The 24,834-nt window shown below is 45.6% G+C and overlaps 1 protein-coding gene across 3 annotated transcripts in view; it reads right to left on the reverse strand.

Annotated features, from left to right (window-relative positions):
* The window catches only part of SHANK2 (SH3 and multiple ankyrin repeat domains 2), a 607,737-nt gene that overhangs the window by 397,785 nt on the left and 185,118 nt on the right, over positions 1 to 24,834 (reverse strand). For all 3 annotated transcript variants that reach the window (XM_088458264.1, XM_088458263.1, XM_088458265.1), the window contains 2 exons: positions 12,199 to 12,356; positions 1,383 to 1,496 (listed from right to left, as the gene is read on the reverse strand). In XM_088458264.1, coding sequence (XP_088314390.1) covers positions 1,383 to 1,496; positions 12,199 to 12,356 — 272 coding nt within the window. The remainder of the gene's footprint in view (positions 1 to 1,382; positions 1,497 to 12,198; positions 12,357 to 24,834) is intronic.

Genomic DNA, 24,834 nt, shown 5'->3' on the forward strand with positions numbered 1-24,834 from the left:
ACATCTGTATATCGACCTGCTAGAATGTAAAGCAAGGAGAAGTGCAGACATTGGCAGGTTCTGTTAGTGCTGACAACCCCGCCTCACTTCTCATTCTGCTGATGGATCTAGGCAGACAGATGGTGCCAATGTCTCAGGTGTATAAATGTCCCTGTGAGGTCTCCATGTCAGCGTCAATATCAGATAGCTAGCGACGTCACTAGATGTGGATCTAATCCTGATTAGGAGCTGGTGTCTAGCCAAGCGTCCCAAATTGTTGGTCTTTTTTGTCTAACGCGTTTCTGTGCTGCACTGCACTTTCTTCAGACGCTTTGGCTTTCTAGCTGCCGAGGAACTACAAGTCCCAGTGCGGTCTATGGCATATTGGAGATTGCCTACCTCTGGTCTATGGGGTAGATGTACTAAGCCTTGGAGAGATATAAAGTGGACAGAGATAAAGTACCAACCGATCAGCTCCGGTCATTTTTTAAACGCAGCCTGTAAAGTTAAAGTCACGAGCTGATTGGTTGGTACTTTATCGACATCCATTTTATTTCTCTCCAAGGCTTAGTATATAGGAGTCTATGGGCCTGATTCAGACCCACTCGCGAGCGGCTGTCCGCTCGCAAGTGGGTCGATGTTATGGACTGAGCATGCGCACGACGGAGGGAGCTCCGTCGTGCGCATGCGCCAGACGCGACGAGCGAAGGAAAGTCCTTCGCTCGTTGTGTCCGATCAAAGGGGGCGTGCTGTCAATGTTGATTGACAGCACGCCCCCTTTGGTGGGCGTGCCGGGGGCGTGCCTCCCTGACGGGGGCGTTCCCACGCTGTTTGGACCTGTCAATTTCCCTGTTTATTATCATTCTCACTTGTAGCTTCCTCTTCTTTTATCCCCAGCATCTCCTGGCCTCCCCTATCTCTTCCCTGGCCCTTCCCCATGAGGCCATGGCCATTTTCAAGTGCACTATCTAATGTTCCTATTTAAAAACGGCATAGCGATCGGCATCCCATCCGCCGGGTTATTAAATACATCCCCTCACCGCTAATGCTCTGCACAAAGGCTTTCATAAACTGCTAATGGGGGGTGGAGCAGAGATATAATGCACCAATGGGAGAAGCCCTGTCATGATGAGTATTAGGTGTAGGGACCGGTGACATCACTGACGCACTAAATCCAGAACCAATCTCTCAGATCATACAGCAAATTAATTCAGAAGATGACATCACGGAGGCTTCAGGCTACTGTAATTAGGGACTTTCAGTCTAATCAACTTGTATTTCTTTTCCGGTGATTGTTACCAATATTACCAAGGAATTCCATCCTCCACAAGCCAGTGGGTGTATCAAAGTCTACAATAGACAACATGGGCACTGGGCAAAGTGCTTCAGAGACAGTCTCTTACCTTGCCGCCCTTCACTTGGCTTAGGCTGTACCTCTTCCACACATTCTGCAGGAAACCATCCAACGTGCCCCCGGGCATTGCCTTCCCAGAATCCTCCTTCTCCGATGCTTAGAACTGCACAAAGGACGAAGGCAGAAAATTATATCGGATTACAAATACTGTACATTCACCCTGCACATTTGTGTATATTCTGTGTATCAGTCGTAGCTGCAGACTGTTGTCCAAAAGGCTGGCACTTCAATGCTAGTAACGAATGTTTGGTCCAGTGACTTCCCTGATCAGCTAAACAACTGGTAAAACTATAACGGTGCCTTGGTGACGCCACTCGCAAACAAGTTCATAGGTACACAACAGAGTAATCCAACGTATATGTTCTTCTATATATACATATATAAAGAGAGAGAGAGAGAGAGAGAGAGAGAGAGATGCTGTGTTCGCTTTACGTCAGATGAAACGGGGGCCATGTCTTCCAAAATGTTACATTTTTGACTCCTCAGGCCTCAGAATATTAGCCCAAAAGACTTGGGGGCTGTCAATGTATCATTGCCAAATGTGAGAGGAGCCTTTATGCTGCTCTTGTTAGCAGTGGTTATCGCCGTGCCACTCTCCCATGGATGCCATTTTTAGATTCCACAAGGATGGTAGTAATCAAACCGGATTGTGTCTAGTCTACTGGAACCCGATTATCAAGTCAATTTGGTTATTTGACTGAATAAGTAACTAAGGGGGCAATTACTTTGTCACACAGGACCAGTTGGTGTTGGATAACTTATTTTCCTGCAATAAAAGATATGATCATTTAAAAAACTGTATTTTGTGTTTACTCAGGTCATCCTGGTCTTATATTCAATTTTGTTTGACGATCTAAAACAATTAAGTGTGACAAACACACAACAATAGAAGAAATCAGGAAGGGGGCAAAAACTTTTTCACACGTGTGTGTGTATAGACACATACATACATACAGTACATGCATGCATACATACATATCAGCTCGGCCCTCCACTCTGTCTGGTCCACCCACTGTTCTGATCCCCCGCCACTGCCCTCACCTCCCCACACATACAGGGGGTCATTCAGACCCGCTCGCGAGCGCAGGACGCTCGCAAGCGGGTTGATGTTCCCCCACTGCGCATGCGCGCGAGACCCGGCGAGCGACGGACTCTCCATCGCTCCGGGTCTCGCACCAAAGGGGGCGTGCTGTCGATGTTGATTGACAGCACGCCCCCTTTGGTGGGCGTGCCTGCCAGACGGAGGCGTGGGAACGCCTACCATCTGAAGCCGGCCCCACTGACATCACTAGTGATGTCAGTGGGAGTGATTTTGGCTCTGATAGAGCCAAAATCACTCCAGGGCTTGCGGTAGCGAGACCCTACCGCAGGGGTCTCAGTCGCAAGCCCGATGGTCGCGATGGTCAAAACCATCGCGACCATCATCATGGACGCTCGCATATGCTGTGGGTGGTCACCCACAGCTATGCGAGTGGCCAGGAGGCCGCTCCATTTTCAGGGAGGAGGGCCCTGATTCAGAGCGAGCGCTCTGGTCAGAGCGTTCGGCTCTGAATCAGGCCCACAGTCCAACTTCCCTGCCCCTCACAGTGGGAGATGTTGGGGCTCGCGCATTGAGGAGACGGGACAGACCTCACACAATTATGTAGATATTTAGCAGATTATACCACCAGTGCCCCATACTGATTACACCTAATTATACTTGCCATGCCCCACACTGATTATATGTCAGTAATACCCAATATTCATTATCACATTTTGAAGGAGAACGGATATTTGGACGGTACTACTTAATGGAGTTGGGGTGGAGACCATCACCCTTGTTTGGAGGTATGAAGAGGAAATATGCTTGAGAACACAGGTTCTAAAACTTGGTCCTCGGGACCCCAAAACAGTGCATGTTTTCCAGGTCTCCTCACAGCTTCACAAGTGAAATAATTAGCACCACCTGTGGCTCTTTTACAGTGTGTCAGTGAGTAATGACTACACCTGTGTACCTGCTGGGTGACCTGGAAATCGTAAACTGTGTGGGGTCCTGAGGACCGAGTTTGAGAACCTCTGGTTTAGCTAATACAGCGACAAAGCAATAGAGGTTGTTTTCCTGGCCTATTGGTGCCACAGCAATCTCTGCTGCTACGCCACAGACCCCAGGGGAACTTCCTGGCCGTGCACGAATGTCATGTCCTAAATTAGTGCATAAGCTTCACCTGTGTGGCAGCCCGTGCTGTATGTATGCTTGGTGATCCCCATTTACTCAGGTATTTCCACTTGTTTTTATTACAGTACCAGTATCTGTGGAGAAAGAAACACTAAGAAAGTACTGGTTGTGGGGAACCTTATTTCTGCCGAGGGCCATTTTGATAGATATAATATTATTTGTGGGCCCGCTGCAGGCCACGCCTCCCGCAGTGTGACATCACACGGGGCGGAGTCACAATTGCCAATGATTACAGCAATGCCCGGAGCACCCTCAGGATGCTCTGGGGAGCTGGAAGGGCAGCGGTGTGACCGTCTGAAGCATCCTAAGGAAATATACGTAATACAGACAACAGCAATGGCCACCTTAAAACACAGAGGACATGACAGCTACACAGCATGGCCCCTGGAATAGGATAAGATGTGCATACCGTAGCATTCATCTTCCTCCCACACCATTGGCGTCTAGAGCGTGCTGGGCGCTGGCTCCGGGGACCGGTCAGGTTCCCCACCGGAAGAATGCCTGCTTAAACAGCATATCAGGTACATCTCCAGACTCCGCATCCTGTTTACCTCCTCCCAGCTCCCTCCATTTAGTGTGTGTACGCTGCCGCGTCACTGAGCCTGTGGCTGTGCTGTGAGCCAGGGCAGGAGACATATATAGATATACTGCGGCGCTAGTGAAGAAGGATGATGATGATGATGATGATGGATCATCATAACCCCTCATTGTAAAAGATCATCCGGCTGCAGCTCTCCCCTAGCTGTCGCCCCCCTCCTGTTCCTCACCAGGACACATGGCGCGTGGGCGGCACCAAAACACTATGCGGTGCAAGGAGCGCTTGTTAAGCCTTCCACTGCACCGCCATTTGTATTTGACACTCTGTCTGGACGGGCGGTCGGGGAAGTGTTTGAGGTGGTGGCCCGGTGGGGTTCTAGTGGGCGGGGCTACGGGCGGCCAATTGCTGTGCTACTGGAGAGGAGATAGGAAACTACATTTTCCGGTCTCCAGCAGTGCACCAATACTGTGGGCCTATTTTGATGGGGGTGTGGAGCTGCAGCTCCATCCGCCCCATTGTTAATCCAGCCCTGCCTGCACCCATTATAGATATGCAACTGCCCTTGAGCAGAGATGACTTGCCTGCATATGGTGTCACCTCTATAAAAGCACTCCATGTGGTCACAGAACTCTTACTTCTTATTTACAGTACATGATATACTGATATATTGCGTATATATATACATAGTGGGGCAAAAAAGTATTTGGACAGCCACCGATTGTGCAAGTTGTTGCACTTTAAAAGATGAGCGAGGTCTGTAATTTCCATCATAGGTACACTTCAACTGTGAGAGGCAGAATCTGATCAAAAAATTCCGGAAATCACATTGTATGATTTTTAAACAATTTATTTGTATATTCTTGCGGAAAATAAATATTTGGACACAGACCAACCAGCAAGAATTCTGGCTTTCACAGACTTGTTACTTCTTCTTTAGGAAGGTCATCTATCCTCCACTCGTTACCGGTATTAATGGCACCTGTTTTAACTGGTTGACTGTATAAAAGACACCTGTCCATACCCTCAAACAGTCAGACTGCAACCTCTCCACCATGGCCAAGACCAGAGAGCTGTCTAAGGACACCAGGGACAAAATTGTAGACCTGCGCAAGGCTGGGATGAGCTGCTCGACAATAGGCAAGCAGCTTGGTTAGAAGAGATCAACTGTTGGCGCAATTATTAAAAAATGGAAGAAATACAAGATCACTGACAATCTCCCTCGACTAGGGGCTCCATGCTAGATCTCACCTCGTGGGGTATCAATGATCTTGAGAACGGTGAGGGATCAGCCCAGAACTACACGGGGGGACCTGGTCAATGACCTCAAGAGAGCTCGGACCACAGTCACAAAGGTTACCATTAGTAACACACTGTGTCATCATGGATTCAAATCCTGCAGCGCCCGAAAGGTCCCCCTGCTTAAGCCAGCACATGTCCATGCCCGTCTAAAGTTTGCTCGTGACCATCTGGATGATCCAGAGGAGGATTTGGAGAATGTCATGTGGTCAGATGAGACCAAAATATAACTTTTTGGTATAAACTCCACACGCCGTGTTTCGAGGGAGAAGAATGAGGAGTGGCATCCCAAAAGCACCATACCCAGTGTGAACCATGGGGGTGGAAACATCATGCTTTGGGGATGCTTTTCTGCAAAGGTGACAGGACGACTGATCCGTAGTACGGAGAGGATGAATGGGGACATGTATTGTGACATTTTGGGAAAAAACCTCCTTCCCTCAGTAAGAGAATTGAAGATGCAACGCGCCTGGGTCTTCCAGCATGACAATGACCCCAAACACACCGCCCGGGCAACTAAGGAGTGGCTCTGTAAGAAGCTTTCCAAGGTCCTGGATTGGCCTAGCCAGTCTCCAGACCACAACCCAATATAAAATCTGTGGAGGGAGTTGAAAGTCCGTGTTGCCCGGCGACAGCCCCAAAACATGTCACATCTAGAGAAGATCTGCATTGAAGAGTGGGCCAAAATACCTGCTTCAGTGTGTGCAAACCTGGTCAAGAATTACAGGAAACATTTTGACCTCTGTAATTGCCAACCGAGGTTACTTTACAAAGTATTGAGTTATACTTTTTGATTGTCCAAATATTTTTTTTCCGAAAAAATATGCAAATAAATTGTTTAAAAATAATACAATGTGATTTCCGTAATTTTTTGTTCTGATTCTGTCTCTCACAGTTGAAGTGTACCTATGATGGAAATTACAGACCTCTCTCATCGTTTAAAGTGCAACAACTTGCACAATCGGTGGATGTCCAAATACTTTTTGGCCCCACTGTGTGTGCGTATGTGTGTGTATATATATATATATATATATATATATATATATTATAAGGTGGCGATAGTGAACCAAGGATTCTGTGTGGGATCAGCCCACACAGGGAAGAATAAATGGCTGCCAAGTGGAGTCAGTCCAAGGAGGACAGGGGCTGCCTTGTGTACAAAGCCCAGGTGAGGCTGAGAGGCTGATGAGGCAGACCAGTCTGGCTGCCAGAGAAGACAGTCTAAGTAGAACTGTGGCAGCTATAGAGCCCAGTGTGCCTGGAGGCCAGTGTCCAGACCTGTGAAGAGACAGGAAGGACCACAAGTCTCTGTGTTTGCGTGAAGCTGTAGCAGCCAAGCTGCAGGCCACTGCCCATACCTGTATGGGACAGGGAGGCCCAAAAGAGACTGTGGCAGCCAAGCCAGGCCAGGAGGCCGTGTCTATACTTGTGAGATACAGGACTATAATAGACTGTGTTACGTTTGCAGACTAGCTTTCTGGTTAGTAAAGGTTCGAGAACCGTGAGGTAGTGCCCTGAATGGAGGCTAGGTTTTTGTTATTTTTGTTCCTGAATGCTCTTTACATTGTACCACCAGGGGCAGAAGTATGGGAGAAAATGGAGGCGCCTGCACCCGGGCTCCAGCTCTGAAGGGGCACCTCCTCAATTGTCCACAACATATTCACCCCACTTAGGGCTGTAATTATATACCTGGCGTATACCGTCATGGCCGCCCAATACATGGCACCCCTTCCTGGCGCCTGAGAAGCCACCATACACTAGTGGAGAGCTCCATGTCAGACCATCAGCTGGCACCTTCTTCTATCTATAGCCTGTCTGCATACAAATTGCTACATACAGTGTCAGCAGATGTGACAGTGGGGGCACCAAATTATAACTTGCCTCCGGGCATCTGAGATGAACTTACGCCACTGTGTACCACTGACCCTCTACCGAATTAAATTACCCCTGGATACGTCACAATACACACTTCTATATATATATTTACCACAGGGGATCGGCACTCCCACTAATAGATTAACCAAGCCTAGACTCCTCACAATCCGTCAGGATTACTACAGCAAAATTTTGACGCGGCACTTTCGACCTCAATAACCATGTAGGGTCAAGCAATGTATTCCAACGTTTCAAAGTCATTTACTTTGTCATCAGGGATTATATATATATATATATATATATATATATATATATATTTGTGTAGAATTTACCAGGAAGAGAGAATGTCTCTTTGGCAGAAGCACATAATATAATACTATAACCTCCTCGTTTGTTAGCATGGGGCTGTACAGCATGCTAATCACTAGGACTAATCGCCTTAATTATATTTTCATGGTTGGTAGTTTTTCAATCAGTTCTACTACGTTTTCTGATGCTGACAATGGAATGAATGTTTATATTGCCGAGCAACGGGAGAGGTGATTAAAAAATGTTTGATAAAATTAATTTATAAAAGCTTTTGAGAGTCTCTGCAGGATTCACATGTCTGTAAGTTGGAACATATATATAATAAGTATACCACAGGTACTGACTGGCTTGTAGGTCTGTCTATGACGGAGGTAAGCAATTGGTGGAACTACAAGTCCGAGCTTGCTCTGTTGGGTTATGGTCAGCAGGGTCCTCTCTGGCTCTCTGGGAACTGTAGTGCCAACATAACTACATGGTGCCTAACTACATGTTCATCTTCCTCCCACACCATTGGCGTCTAGAGCGTACACCATGTAGGTGATCAAGTACATATATATATATATATACGGGTGGATCCAAAAGTCTGTGTCCTGACGTAGTAGTAGATGTCGCCCAATATTGATTTTCTGTATGTATGTACTAGGGGTCTTAATAGAACACTGTGTAATAAACGGAACAACATCTCTAAAGGTTGGGAAAAACATCACTAAAAGTTGAAAAATTGAGAATACTGAGAAATGGAGAAATGTGAAATTTGAGCCGTCATTAAAGATCTGCAAATGAAGAAGATGACACCTACTAAAAGCCACACTCAAGCTCTAGAAACACATTTGTGGGAAGACCTTAACGTCTGATGATGATGTCATGACTGCTGTACAGGACTGGTTTGCGGCCCAATCACCTGATTTTTTTCCTGAACGGAATCAAGAGGTGGGAGCGAGCATCGATGGGAGAAGTGTATAAAAGTAAATGTCGAAAACGAAATGCCATTGAACTTAAATTTCTCTGTTATTCATGGCTAGGACACCGACTTTTGGATCCACCCCCTCATACATCTATATCTATATACAGTCAGGTGCATAAATATTGGGACATTGACAGAATTATCATATTTTGTCCTCTATTCACCACCACAATGGCTTTGAAATGAAACAAACAAGATGTGCTTTAACTGCAGACTTTCAGATATAATTTGAGGGTAATTACATCCAAATCAGGTGAACGGTGTAGGAATTACAACTGTTTCTATATGTGCCTCCCACTTTTTAAGGGGCCAAAAGTAATGGGACTATCAACTCAAAAGCTATTTCATGGACAGGTGTGGGCTATTCCCTCGTTATTTCATTATCAATTAAGCAGGTAAAAGGTCTGGAGTTGACTCTAGGTGTGACATTTGCATTTGGAATCAGTTGCTGTCGACTCTCAATATGAGATCCAAAGAGCTGTCACTATCAGTGAAGCAAGCCATCATTAGGCTGAAAAATCAAATCAAACCCATCAGAGAGATAGCAAAAACATTAGGTGTGGCCAAATCAACTGTTTGGAACATTCTTAAAAAGAAAGAACGCACTGGAGAGCTCAGCAACACCAAAAGACCCGGAAGACAACTGTGGTGGATGACAAAATAATTATTTCCCTGGTGAAGAAAAACCCCTTCACAACAGTTGGCCAAATCAAGAACACTCTCCAGGAGGTAGGTGTATATGTGTCAAAGTCAACAATCAAGAGAAGACTTCACAAGAGTGAATATAGAGGGTTCACCACAAGATGTAAACCATTGGTGAGCCACAAAAACAGGAAGACCAGATTAGAGTTTGCCAAACAACATCTAAAAAAGCCATTACAGTTCTGGAATAACATTCTATGGACAGATGAGACAAAGATCAACTTGTACCAGAGTGATGGGAAGAGAAGAGTATGGAGAAGGAAAGGAACTGCTCATGATCCAAAACATACCACCTCATCAGTGAAGCATGGTGGTGGTAGTGTCATGGCGTGGGCATGTATGGTTGCCAATGGAACTGGTTACCTTGTATTTATTGATGATGTGACTGCTGACAAAAGCAGCAGAATGAATTCTGAAGTGTTTCGGGCAATATTATATGCTCATAATCAGTCAAATGCTTCAGAACTCACTGGACGGCGCATCACAGTGCAGATGGACAATGACCCGAAGCATACTGCAAAAGCAACCAAAGAGTTTTTTAAGGCTAAAAAGTGGAATGTTATGCAATGTCCAAGTCAATCCCTTGACCTGAATCCGATTGAGCATGCAGTTAACTTGATGAAGACAAAACTGAAGGGAAAATGCCCCAAGAACAAGCAGGAACTGAAGACATTTGCAGTAGAGGCCTGGCAGAGCATCACCAGGGATGAAACCCAGCGTCTGGTGATGTCTATGCGTTCCAGACTTCAGGGGTAATTGCTTGCAAAAGATTTGCAACAAAGTATTAAAAAGTGAAAGTTAGATTTAGGAATGTTTAGTTTGTCCCATTACTTTTGGCCCCTTAAAAAGTGGGAGGCACATATAGAAACCGTTGTAATTCCTACACCGTTCACCTGATTTGGATGTAATTACCCTCAAATTAAATCTGAAAGTCTGCAGTTAAAGCACATCTTGTTTGTTTCATTTCAAAGCCATTGTGGTGGTGACTAGAGGACAAAATATTAAATTTCTGTCAATGTCCCAATATTTATGGACCTGACTGTATATATCTGTAGTTCTCATCTTTCCTCAAGCAATAGTCCAGGATTGAAGATTATCTGTGCACAAGTTTCTTAATAAAGTGCCTAAGGGGGAGATTTATCAAACCTTCTAATGAGGACTAGTGGAGGCGTTGCCCATAGCAACCAATCAGGTTATAGCTCTCATTTATTGAGTTCATTCTACCGTATGAAATGATGGCTAGAACCTGATCTCCATTTGTCTTCCTTAGAATGTTTGACAAATCTCCCTCATCAATCTTTTTGATTCTGCTACCTGTGCTCAAGCCTGGACATCGCTAAGATCTAGGTCGCTATGGGGGGCTTAAGTACTTAAATAGTGCTTTCACAGTCACTGCTAAGGCGTTTCTCTGTAGGGGAGAGATGCGGGATGATGGAATGATTACCAGGAAATGCCCTGCAATACAAGCACCAGCAGCAACGAGATTTCTACCAGCACTCGGATGCCAAGAAAGTGCGGCACGGATTGCAACGTCTCCCATGGCACACTAGCCGCTCGGCCTCCTGATGCGCGGGGGTCACATTTCTGAGATCCCGGCGTTTCACAATGTGACTGATGGGCTGCTAATCAAACAGTACACTTCATTTAATTAATCAAGTCCTAATCTGCCAAAGCCATCTGCTCGAAAAACCATCAAGCTTCATCTTCCCTCATTTCCTTTCCAAACCTCTCATTACACATGACAGACAGCTCTGTTCTCTATACCAAAGGCGGCGATGTGACAGCCTATAGAACAGAGGGCTGTGCTGGCAAACACAAGCCCCGCAGGACGTGGGGCGAGGAGGAGTTGCTTTCTGCATTCACTTGCTGTCTTTGGTCCTGCTCTCAACATGCTCTCTCTCTTATACGACATCAGTGAATACCGCAAGGTTGGGGGGGGGGGGGGGGTCATAAATCCTGGCCTGTGGGTGTATGTGTATGCCTACCCCATAAGCTTTACAGTTTGTTAAAATGACAGAATAAACAAGGATAGATTTGGACTCTCACAGCCTTGCTGTACCTGACTCCATAATAAGGGGTCTATGTACTAAGCTCTGGAGAGAGATAAAGTGGAGAGAGTTACAGTACCAACCAATCAGCTCCTAACTGTCAATTTCAAACGCAGCCTATAAGGTGACAGTTAGGAGCTGACTGGTTGGTACAATTGGGAAGGATACACTATTGCAGATATTGTGCTTAACGGAGGTTTGGGGCCGCTCACCGCGTCCAAGTTCCGGAATGCGATATATTCTAGGGCGTGGATGCTTGGTATCTTTAGATGGCGATTCCCAACATAAGCCCATTGGCTTTTATTCGCCACTCCTCCTAAGAGGGATCCAATCGGAACCCTGCCAGCAACCTCCGTGGTGGGTGCGTCACTCGACGCGTGCGCAGAAGGACTTATGGGTCAGAAACCTGGAATTCCTTCTATCGTGAAGGACAGCTCTTACCGGGAGAGCTGTCTTTTGGGACCTTATTCATGTATACCGGCGTTATTTACGCCAATATGCATGCGATGAGTGGCGGGATGCATCGCATGCAAAACGCGATGCTTGATGCATCCCCCCTTTAACTCTTGCCACTTAATCGCTGCCCAAGGCTTAGTACATAGAACCCTATGTGCTATTTGTGGTTGCACTCTATATTATAGTACAGCACTACAGAGCTTTTAATACGGATACAGGGACAGCCAGGCACCGTCTTGCGGATGACAGTGTCCGATTCTGTCCTATCATTTACAGGCAGAGGACAGTGTAGAAATGTAAGGATGGAGTGCTCTCACTTAATGTATATAATAATATGGCATCATACAAACAATGGGGGAGAGAGAACATTTCTTTAAAGGAATTTAGACATTGTTAACTCACCTCTTATCCTGTCCCCCTTGTGGAGGGGGATCTCGCCTTCCCCTTGAGGCTGATAAGGTTTCACCACAATAAAATGCCTCCCGGGTAGTGCGCTGTACAACTTGCGCTTTGGACCCTGAAACTCAACAGCAGAGGCCACGTCCTTGTTGGCACCAGGACTGAAAGAAAATAAATAAAAATAATGACAAACTGCCTGTAAGGGCGTAACTAGAAATCACTGGACCTCGTAACTACAGTATTAAATGGGGTTCCGATATCTCCAAGCCACACATCAGCCTAGTGCCACGTCCACAGACCGAGATAGACTTTGTCAGCCTAGTGCCACGTCCACAGAGCGAGATAGACTTTGTCAGGGAAGCTAAATAATGACATATAGGCCAGTCAGGCACAATTTCCTGGAATTACTCAGATTGCGGCAGAGACAGAAAAGGTCATTTACTAAATGGGCAAAAGTGCAGCACAAACGCCATTTTTGGACACGTGCCCTCGGTTTCATGGGGACGGGTGTGCCAACATGGTGTCAGGTGGGAGGAGCTGAACAGATCTGGGCGTTCTATATGGAGTGTGGGCTATGCACATGAATACAATCACTTCCCAATATACAAAAACACTATAGATTTTAGGAAGACTGATGAGGTGCTGGGGCCACGTAGCAGTTGGGCTAATGTACCTATTGTTACGCCCATTCAAACTGGTATAACTAGAATTGAAGGGTCTGGAACAAGACTGTAGGAGGCCCTACCAAAATATATACATTGTAGGTCTGAGTACTATAAATATGTACAAGCCATCTTAATGCACCGTATTGTATAAATCAAAAATATCGTATGGCTGTAAAAATCTTAATACACAGTTTCTAACTCGTTAGTTGCTCTAATACAAATGAAATCTGTGCATAGTGCATATACCACCGTATATAGTGTATACGGTATACGATCAGAATGTTGACACCATAGTGTTGATATGGTCTCAATATCGTCATTCAGAACGTCAGCATCGACATTCAACATCACATCATTCACAATATCAGTGAGTCGTCATTATGTCTACGTTGTGATGGTCAACAATAGAATGTCGACAGCCTTTTAAAAAAAAACAACAACTAATTTAGGGTTAGGCTGCAGTTGGTTAGGGATACTTACCTCGGTAATTATAAAACTGCATTGTTGACATTCACAATGTCAACAGTCCACATCTGACATGTTGACATCCTGCCCATGTAGACATTTTGTACCGTAACTGTGTATACTATTTGCATAAAAGGATTATGGGAGCTACTATTAATAGCACAGGTAGAGGGGTATTCAATATGAAACGTAAACTTTGCTGTCGAAGTTTATGTTTCATATCCGAGCTTTTACCTGCGTTAAAGTATGGGGCGCTCGCCCGCTTATCCCCGTATTCAATATGAAACTAACGAAAACGTGAGCCTGCGAAGTGGGATTTGCGTAAAGTTACGAAATTTTCCTTAAACAAATTGTAGGACCCCCCTAAAGTTGTAAAAACATGGGGGATCACTATGGGTACCCCCGTTTTTGCCTGTAATTGAAAGTCGGGGATTTAAATAGCCGCGGCAGGAGTTTTTTCCCGACATTGAAGAAGTGATGCAGAAGAGCACTTAGGTTATTTTTTTCGTTTTTTTAAGTGGTCCCATCAAATTTGGGGTACATGAAAATGGGTACTAGCATATTTTGATGTCCCTAAAGTAAGTTTTTAAAAAATCTGCAATTGTGCACCTGCCGCTATAAATCTATTCTAGAAAACACCTGCCAAATACTTGCAGAATAGCCCTGAACCTATTTCCCTATTGTTAAACACTTTTTTCATTTTTTTTTTTTTCACTCCAATTTTTAAATACATTTTTTGGGATGTCCCTATTTTTTTTAAAAACTTTTTTTGACACAGTTCTTTTTAAATGTCATTCCCAGGAGTGCAGGCTATTTTTTTTAAGCCTGCACCCCTAAACCCCAATTCTGCACTTTTTTTCGACACCTATTCAATGGTGAAAAGTTATCCCCGTTTTTTATCAAAGACTTTTCGAACCTGCGAAAAGTCTTTGAAATTGAATACGGTGTAAAACTAAAACCTGCGATAATGACGTCATAGGTGCGATATTAACGCAAAAACGATGTTTTCGCTCCCATATTGAATACCCCTATTAATGTTCTATCACACCTCCCAACACTTCAGATATGTGAATCCGTGGCCACCTCATGACTATGGCATGGCTGCGCCATTATGGAGTGTGGCTAGGACGGTGGGACAGAGCCCTCACATAGGGATTGTCCCAGGGATGGCCATCGGTGGTGTTACCATCGATGGCAAAATAGCAAGTAGCCATTGATGGCTACAAACAATTCAATGGATGACCATCGATGGTTTTACCAACCAATGGTCATCCTTGGTTTGTGACTGACTGGCCCATGGGCCAATCAGAATATGTGGGTGGGGCTTCTCGGTTGCCAAAGGCCAGTTACACACCTGCCGGTTTTGGCCGGCCGGGCAAGAATCTGGCGGTAGCCGGACGGGTCTTTTCAGGCACTCAGTGCCGTTCACGAGCAGCAGCTTAGAGCCGCTTTTAAATGTGTGTTTTTTTTTATCTATTGGGCAAAAGCAGCAGCAGCTGCTGCACAAGCCCAGCCGGCACAAGCCAGTGTGTGTGAAAAGAGACATTGTTTCCTATACACTACTGGCGTGCAGGGATGGGCACGGCAGCTGTCCTGCTCAATGGATACTCCCGGCTGTTACACGGCAACCGTGCCGTGCCCGGGCCCTGTGAAAGGATCCACTGCTTCCCTGTTTATCTTTTTCTCACACCCGGCAAAAAAAGGGCGTCAAAACCGGCAGGCTTACATTAATATGGGGCCCAAAGCAGCATTTTCATTATTTATCAGTTCCTAGTCCCGATAATTATAATTTCTTGTCACCAATATTTCACGTGTGTGCAGGAGAGTAGCGAGGGTGGTTCCGGTGGAGCAAGAACTCTGGGCGCCAAAATGGACAGAGGGCGCCATCCAGGGTTCTGGAATTCATGGGGCGTTGCCAGGGCCGGATTAGCAATGGGGCGGATGGAGCTACAGCTCCAGGCCGCCCATCAAAATAGGCCCACAGCACCGGATTGGTGTGCTGCTGCAGACAGGAAAATTTATTTTCCTGTCTTCTTAGGAGCATGACAATCGGCCTCTGAAGCTCCGCCCATTAGAACCCCCACCAGCCTGTCACCACACAAACAAATCCCGGCACCCTTCCAGGCTGGGTGTCACACAGATGGCGGCGCAGCGGGAGATTTCAAAAGCCCTCCCTGCGGCGCATACTGTTTCAGCCTCTCCCCTGCGGCTTGCGCTCAGTGCCCCGGTGACAGACAAGAGTGGGGTGCCGGCCGGTGAGTAACTGCAGGTGGGTCACTCTGCTTATTTAAAATGAAGGGTGATGATTGATGATCAATCATCATCACCCTTCATCGGCGCCGTGGGACACAAACCTCGGCTCTTGTCTTCTGCCTCGGCTCACTGTAACAGCACAGCCGCAGGCTCAGTCAGTCAGTGTGTCTGTGTTGACACACTGACCGCGGTGTGCGCCCTCCTCTGCTGTCTTTATAAAGGCATTAAAGGGAGCCAGGAGGAGGTAGGCAGGAGACGCTGGTGTCCTGTTTAATCAGGCATTCTTTTGGTTAACAGTCTGACTGGAACGAGGGCTCCCTAAATACCAATGGAGTGTGAGGTATGTGAATGGATTTGATTGAATGCTAACAAACTACCTGTTAAATCTGTAAATGTTATTTAATAATGACCTCTATTAATTGAGCACTGATTATCTATCTATCTATCTATCTATCTATCTATCTATCTATCTATCTATCTATCTAATATATATATCTCTGTGTCATATCTATCTATCTATCTATCTATCTATCTATCTATCTATCCAGGGGCGTCTTAAGAGAGGGGGTGGCCCGTGTGTAGCTTCCGTTTGGGCCCCCTCCTCTCTGTCAGCGGCTCAGTACGGCACAGCGCTGTAGATTCTGGCTTCATGCCAGAATCTACAGCGCATGTGCAGGTCTCCCGGAAAATGGCGCCCGCGCCTATTTTCCCGTGGACATCTTTTTTGCGCATGCGCAGATCACTGGGAAAATGGCTGCCGCCAGTTTCCCAGTGAGCGTTTGCTGCTCAGCAACGCCGGGCCGGTAAGTATGATTACCAGTGGGTGCAAGGTGTGCGGTGTGGGTCCACCTGGACCCAGGGGCCCGTGTGCACCGCACACCTTGCACCCATATCTATCTATATCTATCTATCTAACTCATATCTATCTATATGCATAGGCATGCTCCTGTCCCTCCCTCCCACCAGGACATAGAGTATTGAATAATAACTTCAATTTCCATTAATTGAGCACTGATTTTATATATAAATAGAAAATGCAATAAAAAACTAATTTTGGCGTTACCCTGTAGAAGTCTATGGGCATCTACCCCATCGCGCTGGTGTGAGTGATCCGAACGGATCCCTCCCAGCATGCCCCGTGGCCGCCTCGTCACTCTGCAAATACGCAGATGGACTCCCGGGTCATAAACCCAGAAGTCCAGGGTGCAGAACTGATCGCAAAGGATAGCTCTTATTGGAAGAGCTGTCCTCAGCGGTACTGATCGCATATGTTAGTGCATATACGATCAGTACGAATGCGATGTCTGGTGGTATGTACCGCCCTGTGTTACTGCATCCCACCCCCTGTATAGACCACACACATACATAACTAGTCACACTCTCGCGGCATTGGACACGCCCCCTGCGGCGGTATACAATAGGCCCTTCACAAATTTCAGCTCCAGGCCCATGTGGACCTTAATCTGGCACTGGGCGTTGCACAGTATGACAGACGCCTGTTTTTTTTTATCTCGGTTTGTTTGCTCTATATCCTAAATAAGTTATGGTGCAGAGATCCGTTTCTACATTTTATGCTCACTCAAAGTGCCCAGATTACCTCCCCTCCAGCCCTCCCCTCCTCTGTGATCATCACCATCCCTCTCTGATAGACTCTTTGCCCCTCCCTCCTTCTCTCCTCATTCATTCATTGTGCTTCAATGGATTTAAAAGTGACACATCTGAGGTAAAGTCCTAAACTTCAATTATTATGTATGAGATTAAACAAAGGTGTCGTTTGAAAGGGCTTTTAAAAAATATTAGGAGACCTGCCCCTCCCTCCTTCTCTCCTCATTCATTCATTGTGCTTCAATGGATTTAAAAGTGACACATCTGAGGTAAAGTCCTAAACTTCAATTATTATGTATGAGATTAAACAAAGGTGTCGTTTGAAAGGGCTTTTAAAAAATATTAGGAGACCTGAAATAATAATAATGCTGGTAGACAGAACATGATTAGTAGTACTCACATTAATATAGGTGCAATGTATATTTGTGTAGTAGGAGCATAGCTGAGAAGGGAGTGACCACCTCACCTATGTCCGGTGGTTCAAATCCCAACGCCGGAAGACTGGCAGCAGTGAAGATCACGACAGGTAAGTTAAATATACCTAACCCTCTCCCCCCCCTAACCCTAACCTTCCCTTAGGGGTGCCTAACCCTAACCTCCCCCCGTAAGTGCCTAAACCTCACCCCGCCATGGCTGCAGCCTAAACCTTACCCTCCCGGGGGGTGCTAACCCTAACCCCCACCCTGGGGTGCCTAACCCTAACCCCCTCCTTCCCCTCGCCTGACCCTAACCCTCCCAGGGGGGTGCCTAACTAAGTCCCCCCCAGGAGCCCCCGGCACCCGGCTTACCTTCGTTCGGTATGCAGGGCATCGGGCTCCCAGCACAGGGATGATGATAGGCTTCGGGATTTCGACACCTATCATTAGTCCCCTGTCGGGATTGCACAGTCGGGAAGCCGTTGGTCGGTATTTTGACCGTCGGCTTCCTGACTGCATACCCTTCCCATAGGTGTTCCCACTCCAGTGACAGCTGCTTGGGGCAGTAATAAGCTGTGTGCACCCTGTGGAATCTCACTCTAGCACATGTACTCTGTCAATTTAAATTAAATGATCACAATCTATAATACAATCTCCTCTATTGACTAATAACAATGATTGAAAGGAGATAAAAGTCAGATCCTAGGTGCTATACATAAATAAAGCAGTACCAAAGGAGCTACCCCTTAATGTCAGACAGTGTATCACCGAAGCCTTCTATTCCCCCAATGGGACCTCCATGCCCCAGCATGATACTGATACTGCTGGTTTTCTCTTCACTTCAATATTCCCCCGCAGGCTGGCCATACCCCACAGGCACAGTTCAGTACAGAGAGACATGCACTTTCTCCGGGTGCTATGGTTCTACGCTACTCCTCTGCGTATGTGTGTATATAGAGTGTGCTGCATTGCCGAGCCCCTTCCCTCCCCGAGCGTTTATCCAGTAACCCCAGCAGGAGGGTGGGGGCGGGATTTTCCATTGATGGTGCGTTCAGACATTACCCTTACGTGGCCAAGCTGCTAAATGCTTCACAATATGCTACAAGAAAAGCCGGGGGCCACTGGCTTGTGTTTGCCCCCCAGGCTGAAAGTTGCCAGACAGCCCCTCCATGTGACTAAATAAAGACATACAAATGTGTCGACATACATTTTTCTTGTGCGTTAAACAGCCCTTCTAGTCGTGCCATGCCGTGGCGTGACTGGGTAACGGTGATCGACTTTTTGTGCAACTTTTTTACTTTCAAATGAATCTTATCCACAAAGTGGTACAAATAGGACACACCAGCAGCTTCAGCGGAATAAAATGATATGCGGCATGCCTCTATTCTGTGTGTGACTGCGGTGTTACAGCCGCTGACACTGGGACGTAGCGTTTCGCGTTACGATACGCCCACAGAATATAGGCATGCCACATATCATTTTAATTAGCGGAATCTGCTTGTGCTTCCTATTGGCATCGCTTTGTGAATAAGGCACATTTGAAGGTAAAAAGTTGCACAAAATGCCACTCGGCGCTACCGAGTTGCACGGCGCTCACGCGTTATGTTTAACACAACTTATAGCGCACGGAGGTAAGATGTATGTGGACACATCTGTAAAGAGAAAAAAAGTAACGGCGTAGGCGGCCATTGTACGGGCTGAAGACAAAAAGGTTCATGATAATGCAGCCTAAGAATCACATAAGGAGTAATGACATCACTTTCTAGCTCGTCCCTTAGTGATAACTGGGTCTCTATTAAACTGATTAAATTGCATTCTCTTTGGTTTAACCCATTACATGGCTGACCCACACTATATTCATATAATAATCTAAATCGGTCTACCTGGGCCAAAAACTTGAAGTAAAGAGAAAACAGATAGAGAATTTGTAGGCAGGATAATGCTGTCTATCAATTCACCTCGTGCCTTGTGCCGCAGTGTGGTCACTAGTTCCAAGTACTGTATATTAAGAAAAACAACACTGGGTCAGCCCAGAAAATAGCAGTTGGCCAGTCTTTAGCCGACTGCTGCAATTTGGAATCAGGGTATGCAGTCACCATGTCGACACCACAATGTCGCATTGTGCCACATCAACACGGTTCATATGTCGACATATGACATGTCTATAGTCATAATGTCAACAATACACATCTTTGGGGAAGCGTTAGCATGTCGACTTTATGGCAGTGTGACATGTACCAAATCGACATGCTGACACTGTCAACATGCAGTAGCTGACGAAATTGTGGAGACTACTTTAGGATTGCTGACAAGTTATACCGAAGCCGTAGTCAGGACTTTATGTGAGTGAAAAGGACAAGTTAACAAATATGGGAGATTCTTTAAGTGATGTTGGTGTCTATTCACTAAGCCTTTAGAGAGAGATAAAATGGAGAAAGAGAAGTCCCAGCCATTCCGCTCCTGTCACTTTGCAGGCTGTGTTTGAAAAATAACAGTTAGGAGTGGATTGGCAGGGACTTATCTTTCTCCATTTTATCTCTCTCCAAGGCTTAGTGACTAGACCCCGTACTGTTATATGAGTTAGCAGACTGCCTGGGGAAACTCCCAAAGGAGGAAGTGAGAGTGCATTCTGGGCCTGATTCAGAGCCGCACGCTATTTGCGCTCGCTCGGTCAGAAAAAGGGACCGGCTATTTAAATTGAGCGCTCGCTCTTTGCGGTCTGTTGACGCCTCTATGTCTGAGCGAGCGAACGAAACATGCGCTCGCTATTTTGTAAAGACGCCCCCTGGCCGCTCGCATCCTACGTCATCTCCGCTATTTATTTGATTAATCGAGTACATCGAAAGGCATCTGAACTGCTCGCAGTGCTTGTGGAAGGTTTATCCTACCGCAATCACACGAACAGTTCAGGCTAAGAGACAACCAAGTGACGTGGTCGATGATGCTGCTTTGTTAATTATGCACACCCTTAAAACGCCCGTTTTGACCGTTTGGCACGCCTGCGTTCGGATCACCACTCCCCGTTTTCAAGCACCTTCCCGTTACCACCCACAAACGCCTCATCCTGTCACTCAAATTAGCAGTCACTCGCTATTTTGCGAGCGCTCGATTTCCGATCGCACTGACTGGTTGGCGCATGCGCATTACGACCCATACGCATGCGCAGTTGTGCGAACATCGCCCGGAGCGAACGAGCGGCCGCTTACGAGCGGCTCTGAATCAGGCCCTCTGTGTGCTGTAACAGGCTCATCTGCATAAAACAAGCAGTTTATTTCCCGAATGTCCCTATAGAATATAGATGGCTGTGTCCTGTTCCTCAATATTTATTCTTCCCATTTACACGAAAATTGCAAATACAATACCCGACGTTATTATAGTGTCTGGAGAGCACAGTCTGTGTTTGGAAATTGCCGTAGCTGCAAAGGGGCCAAATGCCGGACACATGTATCGGCTCACTATAGTTTATTATTTTAATATGTGCCCAGTGTATGTCTGCATACAGATATATATATATTTTTTCCCCATAGAGTGATCGTGCAGTAAGATGACCCTGAGCTGACGTGATGAAAGGTTGGTACTTCTGACCAAGCTATCAATTATTCTCCAATATCAGAGACTGGAGGGATCCCTGCAGCTCGGAGCGAGGGGGCCGGTGGCACCTAGGGTTGTTGATATCACAAATGGAAGCCCTATCCAATTTATAAGCATGTAAATGTAAATAGCCATTACAAAAGCTGTAGGACAGGTAAGGCTTCAGAGTCTACAGAGATCTTTTCGGGGTAGATTTGGAAAAATAAAACCTTGGGTCTATAGGACTCCTAATATAAGCCTTTACAGGGGCTGTGTTTAATCACAGATGCCCTCTTTAGGACTGCATGTAATTTACTTAATTTAATTATTTTCTTTATAGGATGCCTTGAAATATACCACGTGGTCTGGCCCTTGGCATCAAGTAACATGGGAGAAGGTAACACAATAATGGGTGGGTATGGATTGTCCAATACTAGACACGTCCTTTACTGGACAGGTAGGCGCCTGTACTGATGGCGACCTGAAAATGGTGCCCATTGGCAGTACATCAGGGGTCTATGGTCAGCTCAGAGCGTCTAGTTTGATGGCATCGCACGTCCTTTACTAAATGGGCCAGAACATGGCATGGCAGATAGGAAATTGGCGTATAGTACAGTACATTATACGGTATGCAATCGGGAAGCCGGCTAACATTATACCGACAGCTGGCTTCCCGACTGTCATATCCCTGCGAGGGTGTAATGACCAGCGTCTAGATGTAGACGCCGCTAATTTTACCGACGCCGTGAGACCGGCGCCCGGCATCCTGATCGAAGTGATGCCGGGCGCTGCTGCGGACAGCAGCGGAGGGGGGGGGGGGAGGGTTAGGTTTAGGGCTCCCGGGGGGGACTTAAGGTAAGGCACCCCCCGGGAGGTTAGGGTTAGGCTAGGGGAGGGAGGGTTAGGCCCCTCCCTGGGGGACTTAAGTTTAGGCGGCGGGGAAGGGGGGGGTTAGGTTTAGGCACTGGGGGGAAAGTTAGGGTTAGGCACCCCTAAGGAGGGTTAGGGAGGTTAGGTTAGTTTAGTTCATACTTACCTGTGGACGATCTGTATTTTTAGCCGTGTCGGCCTGCCGCTGTCGGGATTTGAACCGCCGGACCTGTGTCCGGCGGTAATTCGTATGTATTCCCATTATACTACAGGTTGAGTCTCCCATATCCAAATATTCCAAAATACGGGATATTCTGAAATACGGAATATTTTTAGCATGACTGAGATATTGAAACCTTTGATTTTTGATGGTTCAATGTACACAAACTTAGTTTAAGGCACAAAATTATTAGAAATAAAGTATAAAATGACCTACACAAACTTTGTTTGAGCCACAAAATGATTGTAAATATTGTATAAAATAACCTGCAGGCTGTGTGTATAAGGTGTATACGAATCATAAATGCATTCTGTGTTTAGATTTGGGCCCTATTCCTAAGACATTTCAATATGGTATGCAAATATTCCAAAATACGGAATATTCCGATATCCAAAACACCCCTGGTGCCAAGCATTTTGGATATGGGAGACTCAACCGGTATTGGTAGCACTGGCTCTGATGAAATACAGCATACCCTGTGCCCAGCAAGAACATCTATTGGATCTGGGTGAAAAATTAACATTTCCATTTGCCTGGCCCCAACAAGTACTTCTTTACAGTTTGAATCTGTCAGTTTTGGAAATGCTATTATAGAACATAATTCAAATAAAGTGGAATAGAGATTTCCTATATTCCCTGGGCAGTCAAATCAGCTCTCGCTTGCTTTCTGTACTAGATATGAGGAAAACCCAGCGTTCTCAGAAAACACATTATTTCTGTAAAAAATAAAATAAAATAAAAATAATCGAAATAACATTTTCATAATCTGAGGTGAAGGCAATAAAGTGCAAACTAAAATGACCACAGATTTTTTTTTAAATCTAAGTGCATGCGGTTCCTCTACGGCTTTGGGCCATAACAAATGCCCTTGCTGCCCGCCCTAGCATCAGCCCAGGGGTCTAGGCGGCTTCAGTTGCTCCAGAACACGTGCGTCCTAGGTTTATGTCCCCCTGGAAGTGAACGCAGTTGAGGATCACAGGAAGTGTAGTACAGTAGGCACGGCCGCCCTGGGAGTATGTTGCTATTCAGAAACAAGACCTCATTTGTCCAATAACTGTCTCTCATTTCAGATGATTTTATCCATCACCCCTTTTCCCCCCGTCGCTGAATGAAGACATGAGCACACAGCGAGCGTTTGCGTGCATTACAGATGTATGGCGCAGGACTACCATCCGCTGAAGGCCACGTCCCAGGGAAGATTATGTTTGGCATTTCATTTCTTGCTGTCTGTTTTATTGCTGTATAAATGTTTCAGCTCTTACTAAAGGGCTAAAGACGGAATACATTAACATATAAATATCACAGCTCTTTTCTGCCAGAGAAAATGAACCGAGCCAAAAATAGAGCCGCAGATTTAAATCTGTTTTTTTTTTTTTTTTTTAATTTCATTTTTGAGAAGTAACATTGGGGGAGGTTACTAAGTACAAGTATGTTGTCTTTTATTATTATAAATGAGGAGGATCATAATATACTGAACATGACATTTGTGATGATCAGAAAGGAAGAAAATGGATGCTCGGTGCCTTTGATAAAAAGATAAAAATATAGAGAACGGACAGCACCACTCCTAGGGGTAAATTTACTAAATTGAGAGTTTTTAGAAGTGAGTTTAAAAAGTGATGTTGCCCATAGAAACCAATCAGATTCTATTTAACATTTAACTAGCACCTTCTGGAAGATAATAGCTAGAATGTGATTGGTTGCTATGGGCAACATCACTTTTTAAACTCCCTTCTAAAAACTCTCATTTTAGTAAATTTACCCCCTAGTATATGAAGTAGCCATAATAGACACTATATAGGCCTCTTGTATTCCAAATGAGAAACAGGAGACATCCTGAATGGTGCCCTCCCCCGATGAAGGGGTTAAGCAGTCAGTGAGCGTTACAGGGAAATGTCTCCGTATGGTGACGTAAAAGATGTGAATCCCATTTGCAGCACTATTTTTAACACACGTAACGTGTCAAATATGGAGTATTCTGCTTACGTGCACTCCACGTGCAAGGGTTTTACCTCCATCAAGCGCACCAGCTAGTTCTCCTCGCTGTCAGGACTGACATTTACATTCTGCCCTGGTGAACGGGGGAAAACGCACTAATTTAACGATTTAAATGCTTTCTGTTTGAAGAACTGGATTACGCCAAAGGTTACAATCCATCAACGCTTCTCACGGGTGGTTTTCTTGTTCTATATGTTGAACTCACATTACAGGGATCAACATCACAAAGAATACAACAGATGTATTTAATTCATGGGGAAACCGGTGTTATACAAGTGATCCAAGGTGCTGCACTGCTCTAGCACACGCTGTAGCTCAGGTTCCTACTCTGGCACACTGTACGGTCTCCTAACTATATATATTATAATATATATTATATATATATATATATATATATATATATATATATACACACACACACACACACACATACACACAATATGTATATATAGGCACATACAGACACGCACATAAATACCTGTACGTGTATATACAGTGCCTTACTAAAGTATTCACCCCCCTTGGCTTTTTACTTTTTTTGTTACATTACAACCTGTATTTTTTTTATCTGAATTTT

Source organism: Taudactylus pleione, unplaced genomic scaffold (assembly GCF_031769625.1).
Source record: "Taudactylus pleione unplaced genomic scaffold, aTauple2 ptg000820l, whole genome shotgun sequence".
Lineage (NCBI taxonomy): Eukaryota > Metazoa > Chordata > Amphibia > Anura > Myobatrachidae > Taudactylus > Taudactylus pleione.